At 35.9% G+C, this 9476-nt stretch overlaps 1 protein-coding gene across 1 annotated transcript in view; it reads right to left on the reverse strand.

The window, feature by feature from the left end:
- The window catches only part of serpini1 (serpin peptidase inhibitor, clade I (neuroserpin), member 1), a 17544-nt gene that overhangs the window by 1946 nt on the left and 6122 nt on the right, over positions 1-9476 (reverse strand). Inside the window, exons 2-8 of the mRNA XM_016453042.1 lie at positions 6358-6627; positions 5322-5552; positions 3992-4186; positions 2228-2432; positions 1991-2100; positions 1002-1088; positions 122-211 (exon numbers count right to left, since the gene is read on the reverse strand). Coding sequence (XP_016308528.1) covers positions 122-211; positions 1002-1088; positions 1991-2100; positions 2228-2432; positions 3992-4186; positions 5322-5552; positions 6358-6610 — 1171 coding nt within the window. The 5' untranslated portion in view covers positions 6611-6627. The remainder of the gene's footprint in view (positions 1-121; positions 212-1001; positions 1089-1990; positions 2101-2227; positions 2433-3991; positions 4187-5321; positions 5553-6357; positions 6628-9476) is intronic.

Raw genomic sequence — 9476 nt, forward strand, 5'->3', positions numbered from 1 at the left:
TGAGAGCACAAATATATATATATATATATATATATATATACATAATATATATATATATATATATATATTGTTTTGTTTTTTGTTTGTGTTATGGTCATAGGTTTTTGAAGATGGCATGTACCTGTTTTTCTGTTTCTGATGACGAAGAAGAAGGGGTGGTCAGCCATGACCTGTGGGTACAGCACCAGCATCCTCGTCAATGCAATCATACCTGTAAGAGGGCAAACAATAGTGGGTCAGTGATGTAAAACAATTATTTACATTGTTTTATTTTATTTATGCTCTTCTACAATGAACAATAATTTAAATAAAAATTATTAGTGATATTTTTTGGTGAGCTTAAAATGTCTAGATGGTGTAAAAAAAAGTCTCATTCAATATGTTTAGCATGACCTTTTATAAAATATTATTCATATCTTTAAAATGTTTTGTTCACAGTCGGTGCTGTATGACCTTTATTTTACAAGAAAACTGTAAAACCAGAAATATCACATTTTCCCACAAACTCTCAAGGCCTGTACATTCATACATACATAAGTTTTTAAAATATCAAATATTATATATAAGCTTAGTTTAAATTTGCTGATTTAAAGGTACACTATTTGAATAATTAAACAATTTTATCTGAAAATGGTACAAAATATGAATATTAACGTAATATGAAGCTAACCTAAATACATAAATAATTATTTTTAATTCCTTTTCATAATCTCAGACCTTCTTATTTGTTTTTGACGTCAATGCAGAACTGAACACTAATATTAAAAGGATCTAACCAACACTAATAAACCTTAATTAAAAAGACACATGTTGAACAGTAGGGGGCGCTTTAGTATGTGTGAATGCACAAGATTCACAAAGCAATTTACTGCAGTGAGAAAAATTAGAAATGCAAAGGATGACTGAATTGTGGAGGAAGACAGAGTGAGAATATTAAATGTGTAATGTAATTAGAGTAAAATGTGGCAGTATGAAAAAATGGAAATGGAAATAAATGTCACCTGATCCTGCCGCCCCCTCGGCACCTTCCTCGGTCACCTCCAAGTAAGCCTTCTGCACAGCCTTCCCGATAAACAGATTCTGTCCATCTGTAAACAAGCAGAAAATATAAGTGACGAAGGTTACAGAATATGAAAAAAGGCTGAATGTGCTTTACAAGTTATTTCCATTTATTTATGAGCTGGTGTAATCGGATGCAGAGCGGTGTATAATGAGAATAATGAACATACACAGACTACAGTTTCATAGGCATATTTAATACTGAAATAAATTGACAATTTGAGCATTAAAAAAATAGTAAAACAAATTAATAATATTGAACATAAAAATGTGTCAAATAAAATAATAATATTGAACAAGCAAAATGAATAAAAATAAAATAACAATATTGAAGCTGAAAAATGGCCTTTAAGGTATTTTTATTTTACTTTGATTCTTGGATAAATTAAAGATAAATAAATAAATAAACAAGACACAACTTTGTTATTTTCACCACACCCAAAACAAAAGCCCTTTTCAGTTGAATAAAAATAGCTGGTTTCATATTTATTTTAGTTTAGATTATTCAATATTTAAAAAAAATTTAAGTTAAAGTTTGATATGACCTTTTGGTTTATAATATTTGAATGTTTAAAAAATGGTGACCAAAACATAAAACAGGAGATATTACATTTACCCACAGATCCTCAAAATTGTCATATATATATAAAACTTAAAAAAAATAAGATATAAGATTCTTAAAAAAAAACAAAAAAACATACCCAACCACACCCAATACAGAAAATTTGATAATGATGATTATTATTACTATTATTATTATTATTTGCTTGTGCAAGCAAAAATCACCACCACAATGCTGGTTGGTTGCCAGGACAAAACAAGTGCGTTACATCCCGTCCTTGAGCCGTCAATCACATCTTGAGCATCTGTGTGCGTGTGCAGAATAACAGAGCGTTCCCATAGGTCAGGGAGTGTGTGTTTTATCGATTACCTATCATCTCGGCTGTCATGGCCGACAGATCGGCATCTTTAGTGAAGATGCTCTTGATGCCCAGCTGCTGCAGAGTGTCTCTCAGATCAATCTTTTGTTCCACCTTGAACCTAAATAAATCCAAATGATCAGGTCAGAGTGAACTTTGTCCAGAAACCAGAAGTATACAGGTTTTACATGAATCAAATCTAAAAGCAAATGTATTGATAAATGAGATGAAAACACTGTGTGTCTCACCTGGGCAGGTAGACCTCCACCTTCTGCCTCTTGACGTTGTTGGCCCACTCCTCCAGCAGCTGGGCTTTGATGATGGGCTCCAGGGAGGCCAGAGGAACCTCCTGACGGGGCAGAACGATCATCATGCTCATGTCTTCACCTTCATAGAGCATCTCCAGCACCTGGTACACTCCACCCGCCTCTGTGGTGCCATCGCTGAACTCTCCTGAGGATGAAGGACACGGTGAGGTTAGTGATTATTACTGTATGTTTGAGGATGGAAAGGACTTCAGTTAGATGAAGGTGGATCAGTGTTATTAGAGTTTTTGTTAATATTTTGAATTAGATTTATTTGTATATTTTCTGTTTTCACAAAGTTTTTGTAATTTTTACTTTATTTAAATATGTCTTTATAGTTTTTATTATTCTTCATTTATTATTTTTAGGTTATTTAGTCTTAGTTCTTTTAGAAAAAAAATAAAATAATAAAGTTAAACTAAAAAAATGAGAAATGTTGCCTTGGCAACTAGCTGAAATAAAATAGTTGTAATTTTTTTTATATTTTATTTAAATTTTTTATTTTGAGTAACAAAATATTTTTTTCTGGTTTTAGTTTTTGTTAACAATAATAACCCTGAGATGGACAACAGAATTAGTGTGACTGTTATTGTAGTAGGCATGGGCCGATTACTGGTTTCAAGGTATACCGCGATTTGAAAGTTTCAAAACCGCTAATATTTTCCGTTATACCGTTCCTGCGGTATGCGCTGTTTTTCAGGTCTCCTCAAAGACTGAAAGTGTAGGAATCCCTCAGGTTGAGTGCAGTGTAGAGAGTAACACGACCCTCCTCCTCCTGTTGGTGCGAGCGAGCGGTCAGTCACGTGTGTGCATGACGGCCGAAGGAGCTTCCTCTGGAACTTACGCGATCGGCAACCGGCCGTTTATTGTTTTATTGCAGCCGATCTCTGTTCTGGACTTGCACAAACTGCGTTGCAATGCATATCATTTTCCAAATGTCGTTTATGTGAAAATATGAAGTCTGTAAACGCCCGTTTATAGTTATATAAAACTATATATAAGTCTATTATGCTCACCAAGACTGCATTTATTTGACCAAAAATACAGTAAAAACAGTAATATTGTAAAATATTGCAATTTAAAATAACAGTTTTCTACTTGAATGTTTTAAAATATAATTTATTCCTGTTATGTAAAGCTGAATTTTCAGCATCATTACTCCAGAAACATGCTGCTCAAGAAACATTTACTATTATTGTCAATGTTGAAAACTGTTTTGCTTTTTAATATTTTTGTGGCAACCCTGATATATTTTTTTCCCCCAGGATTCTTTCAATCAAAAGAACAGCATTTATTTATTTTATGATTGATTGATTGATTATTTGTAAGTCTTTACTGTCACTTTTGATCAATTTAATGCATCTTTTCTGAATAAAAGTTTTTGTTTCTTTCATACAAAAAAATCTTACTGATCCCAAACTTAAAACAGTATGCTTCTTCTTAGGTGACTGAATAGAATAATATATACAGTGGGTACGGAAAGTATTCAGACCCCCTTCAATTTTTCACTCTTTTATATTTATATTATAACAGTGATCAGGCCTAAAGTTTATAAAATTATTTTAAACTTTCAGGCTAATCTTTTAAAGCCAACATTCAAATTTTGTCTTGATTTACTTTCCCTGAAATCAATCTATAGGAAAATATGTACAGTGAATTAAGAAAACAAATAATCAAAAACTACTGATTCAAGCTTGTTGAACATACCATAATAGAAATCTCCCTGCTGGTACATCATCAAGGTCTGAACTTCACTGCCATTGTCTTTGGTGAAGGAGAAGGTTCTGGTGTTTTCTGGTCTGAACTGGTTCTTCCAGCTGCCCCTGAAGTACACCGCATTCACTAACATGATCATGGTGGAGCTGCTGAAGTCATCCGCAGACACCAGGTTGTGGATTTTGCCTGCAACGACAAAAACCCAGACTGAAATAAACGTTGCACGTCACAATCCTCTGTTTCTCAGAACAGGAAAGACGGCATGATCTCTTCAGTGGCATACAATCACCTCTCTTCCAAAGCTCTGGGATTTGTGCTGCTATCTGACAGTCCTGCAAACGCGAAAGCCGCTGGAAATGTCATTATCATGCAGAATATGACTGACCTGCCATTATCTACTTTAGTATCCTCCTTTACTAAAGTCATAGTAATTCCTCTTAACACCATCCATTCATTTTGAAGAGTTTTACTTGAAAGTAAAATCATTCTAAATGGGATTATAAACTATGACTATATTCAGTGGTTGAACGGCATATAATCTAAAAGGTAAACATTAAGGCTTATTATATATTCATTTACAGCAGGGTTAAAAAGTTTGGGGAAATTAATACTTTTATGCATTAAGGATGCATTAAATTGATTAAAAGTGACAGTAAATACATTTATAACATTATAAAATATTTCTATTTCAAATAAATGCTGTTCTTTTGAGCTTTCTATGCATCAAAGAATCCTAGAAAAATGTGTCATAGTTTCCACAAAAATATGAATCAGCACAACTGTTTTCAACATTGATAATAATAATAATAAATGTTTATCAAGGAGTAAATCAGCATATTAGAATGATTTCTGAAAGATCATGTCACACTGAGGACTGGAGTTATGATGCTGAAAATTCAGCTTTGTCAGGAATAAATTACATTGTAAAACATATTCCAAACAACAGTATTTTAAATGTGAAATATTATTACAAATATTTCTGATTTTACTGTATTTTTTTACACAAATAAATGCAGCCTTGGTGAGCACAAGAGACTCTTGTCTTGCAGATCCTGAACTTTTGCACATGTGTAGATAACTACATATAAGAATTTTCTGACTTCTACTCTGTCTATTAGCTTTGAGGCCATCTATATACTTCTACTTGTACTTACAAAAGAACAAACTTTTCACTACATCCCAACTTTCTATGTCAATAGGAAAGACGTCAATACAAGAATAAAAACTTTGTTTGTCAAGCCATCAGGATACTATTTCAAATACGTAATAGCACACATCCAGTTTGAATATTTTCTTTCCTCAGTGATGACAGATGACTTACTCTCCGTGTGGTTCAGCACCCAAGAGTTGATGCGTTCAGCCGCGGCTGCTGATTGGCTGAAGTCCACCGTCTCCACCTCCACTTTGAAGTACTTCTTCATGAGCTGCAGGAAGTCCTCGTTGAAGTGAACCCCCGTCTGCAGAAAGAGGGAGTTGGCCAGCCGTACCACGTACTGCTCTTCATCTGTGGATAGGGCCTGGGTCAGGTTGCTCAACAGAGAGAACTCCTCATCTGAAGCAGGTGCAGACAACAAGAAAAGGCTTTTGTACAATGTGCTGCAATATTACTGTAATGGAAGTAATAATCCCATTCAAAATTCTGAATCTCACTAAACCTGTCAAGAACATGTCTGGGTCATAATTCACTGCAAAAATCAAAAGAAAAAAGTAAAAACTCATTACTGTAATGCTATATATATATATATATATATATATATATATACACAGTGGGGAAAATATTTATTTGATCCCCTGCTGATTTTGTAAGTTTGCCCACTTACAAAAAAATGAAGGGTCTGTAATTTTTATGGTAGGTTTATTTTAACGTATAGAGACAGAATACCAACCAAAAAATCCAGAAAAAAAAACATTATATAAAGGTTAGAAATTGATTTGCATTTCAGTGAGTGAAATAATTATTTGATCAATTGTTGCACTGCCTTTAACTGATGTAGAATCACTATTAAGAAAAAATGTATGTGGGAAATTTGCTTAATTGTAATGAAGAATAGGCTTTATTTTCTTTGATGCAAAATATTATTAATGTTGTTCTTCTTTTGATTTGTGAGTAAAATGTAACTTGAAAGGTTTATACAATTAAATATCACAAAAACACCTGTACATTTTTGTGCTTTGAATCAAATGTTGTAACGTTATGATTGGTTTCTAAGCTGTTTGGTTTGCTACAGAATTTTTTTAAATGCCTATGGAGAAAGTGAATGGGAAAAAGTGGGTGGTCACTGTTGTAGCCAATAAGAAAATCTCAGAAGGTAAAGATTAAAGAGAACAGGTACTATATGTTTTCTAGATAACTGCACCTTCTCTGAAATTACTGTAGCCCACGGCCTGTCTGATCTCCTCTAAAGAAGAGCCGCGGGCGCCCAGCTCCACCATGCCCAGAGCCAGAGCCACGCTCAGAGGCGAGAAGATGATGTTCTCCTCTCCCTCCGTGATCTGGAGCTGGTGGTACAGTCTGACCGAGAACTCTGCTGTCACATCCTCGGGAACGTCTGCCGCCTGGCAACCACACCCCCGAAGCAGCATCAGCGGCAAGAGTCCGAGCAGCAACATGGTAAACGAGGGACGAGCTGACGAGAAAGAGGAGAGAAAGAACGAGTCAGGTCAGAGCTAGAAGGACATCTATATCATGGAAATATTTTCTATATTCTAACATATTCAAACACTCACAATGCAAAACTTCCTTGTTCAGCCAGAACATTTACGGAAACTAAAGGCTGGTATATACTACAGGACCTTTTCACTGATTTTTGCAGTCTGGAAGAGCCAGTCTGCAGATTTTCTTAAGTCAGAGTTGACAGATTTCACAATAAATTTCATAGTGTATGATGGCCACAAACTCCAGTTTTTTAAGCTTCAGACTGTGATTCAGTCCAGCCAGAGGATATTACACACGTTTGATATTTTGAGCCGATTTTAGAACACATTGTTTTAATTTGTCATGTGTCTCAAAGACCTTGACGAATTGAAAGTCTGTTAATGTGTATTCCTCAGCCGTTAAGTGTTTGAAGACCAGTTTTTTACTGCAAAATCTGTTTGAATTTGAAAAGTCGTGTTGTGTTTTTTCAGCCTTAAAGGCTAGAGGTTAAAGGCTTAAAGGGGTCATATGATGCGATTTCAAGTTTTCCTTTAACCAAACCATTGATGGTAGCCATTGACTTTCGAAGTCAATTGCTACAATCAACAGTTTGGTTTTGGTGACTTTTACTGAATCCATTTGTAATGAATCCCCTTTATTACATCAAACCATCCTCTTATTCAACCATGCAAGTACATGAGGGAATGAAATTGTGTTTCTATTGTTACAGTTACTGGTGCAATTTTACATAAATAATGTATGAAATTTGAGAATAACCTGTTTCACTCTGCATAATGTGCCGCATAATGGAAGTAAAAAAGGTGTTTGGATGCAATAGTGTAAACAGTCTCGCTTCCACACGGGGTTAATGCCTCTGTTTCTCTCACTGACTGCGCAGCCACCGCTCAATGCACCAGCAAATACCTGCTCATGCAAGTGAACAAACCCACATATGCACAGATATAGCTCTACCTTCATCCTCGCATGGCAGTCTCCCTGCTTTAGTTGTTGCCTGGCAACAGTGTTTTCCACACAAACTAAGAATGCAAGGGAGAATGTGGCCTTGTGCCACTGTGTGATGTAGAGAGAGAGAGAGAGCGCATGTGTCAAGTTGTTCTAAACCTGTATGAATTTTTTTTTTCTGTATGAATAAAAAAACCTTATTGACAGCAGTGACACTGGACCCAAGATTAAAAAAACGTTAAACTAACTTAAAGGGGTCATATGATGCGATTTCAAGTTTTCCTTTCTTTATTAATTCAGTTTGTCATTGAACAGAAGATGACCGACATACATGATACACTGAACCTACACATTTAAACAAACATAGGTCAACTCCAAATATATAAGCTAACAACAGAAGATTAAAATGGCTGAAGCAATAAAATAAACCCTCTACTTAAAAATAGTACTGTGTTTTATGGTGTTAAAAAGTCTTCCCATGCAGTTGCTAGGGTGTTGTGGGTGATTGGCAGGGTGTTGTTTTGTGGTTGCTAGGGTGTTATTGGTGCTTACTAGGGTATTGCTATGGTGCTGCTATGCATTTGCTTTGCGAGCTTGCTATGGTGTTCTGAGTGGTTTTAGTGCATTGCAATGTATTTACATTTTCTTTTATCCAAAGCGACATACAGGGTGTTCAAAAGTCCTAGGGTGATCTATGTAGGGATTTCTATCATGAACGGACACTGATATGCCCCTATCAGCCATCATGAGGTTTGCTAATCACCCCAGCACATGACTCCAATATTCTGGGTCGACTTCCTGCCAGTCTTGTCGTCATCTACTCAGAGGAGTGATTAAAGACTAATCCAATCAAGGGATGGACCAACATCGAGCCTGCTTAAAAGGAATAGAAAGCTCTCTTACGTTTCTCGCTCGCTTTCTCGCTCAAGACCTCTGGCTTTCACTTTGGTAACAGCGCTACAAGCGCTCCCATGCCGTAACATCGCACAGCGAGACTCCAGAACTCTAACACTTCAGTTTAAACTTCGCGATCTTCAAAGAACTTGAAGCCTTGCTAACTCAGACTTTTAGAAGAACTGCTCAAGCTTCTGTGTCATCAAGAAAGCAACCAATCCAACGAGGGATCTCCCAAAAGGACGTCACCCAAACGTCGCCTGTGTCAGCAACGAGAAAACCTCTCCTCAGATTTCAGAAAAGGCAAGTACAAACAAATCTTACAGCCGCTGAAATGGGTGCTGAACTGGTGAATTGAGTTAAGCAGTAAAGATAAGAAAATATCTGCTTTGTGAATTCTCTCAGGCTGAATTTAAAACCACTCGTGGAAACGAGTGTTAGAACCAAGAAAACTTCATGCAACTCCATTAACTCATTTTCTTCAATCTTCCATTTCTAACCTGAAATTCTAATTTAATTTGCAATTGGTCTTCTTTCCTCTCCCTTTCAGTTATTTAATTCACTCAGCAAAATTTTTATAAGTTTGCCCATTTGGCTTAAGCCTGTTAGTGGCAAAACCCCAAAAGTAAAATTAGGATTTCCTCAATACTTAGGTCAGTTAGTCTCCTGTTACTAACAGAGCAAAACCAACCCCCTAGGTGTATCAACTTCACAGCGACACCACCCTGTCATTTTTCCTAACATTTAGGAGCAAAACTTCTCTCTCTCCTTCTTCTGCTTCTCTCTCTCAGCTGTTTTCTTCTGAGTTGACTGCTGCTGTTGTTTGCTGGGATTTTGCCTGTGAAAATCATAAGAGGGAATTTTAATAACAACCACAGTCCTGGTATCCAAACTTAACCCAAAAAAGGAAAAGAGAAGAGAATTTAAGTATACCCATTCTGTTGTTTTATCTTTCCCTCTCATCTTACCATTAACTTTCTTTCC

This window comes from Sinocyclocheilus anshuiensis, unplaced genomic scaffold, assembly GCF_001515605.1.
Source record: "Sinocyclocheilus anshuiensis isolate Anshui unplaced genomic scaffold, SAMN03320099.WGS_v1.1 scaffold739, whole genome shotgun sequence".
Classification (NCBI taxonomy): Eukaryota; Metazoa; Chordata; class Actinopteri; order Cypriniformes; family Cyprinidae; genus Sinocyclocheilus; species Sinocyclocheilus anshuiensis.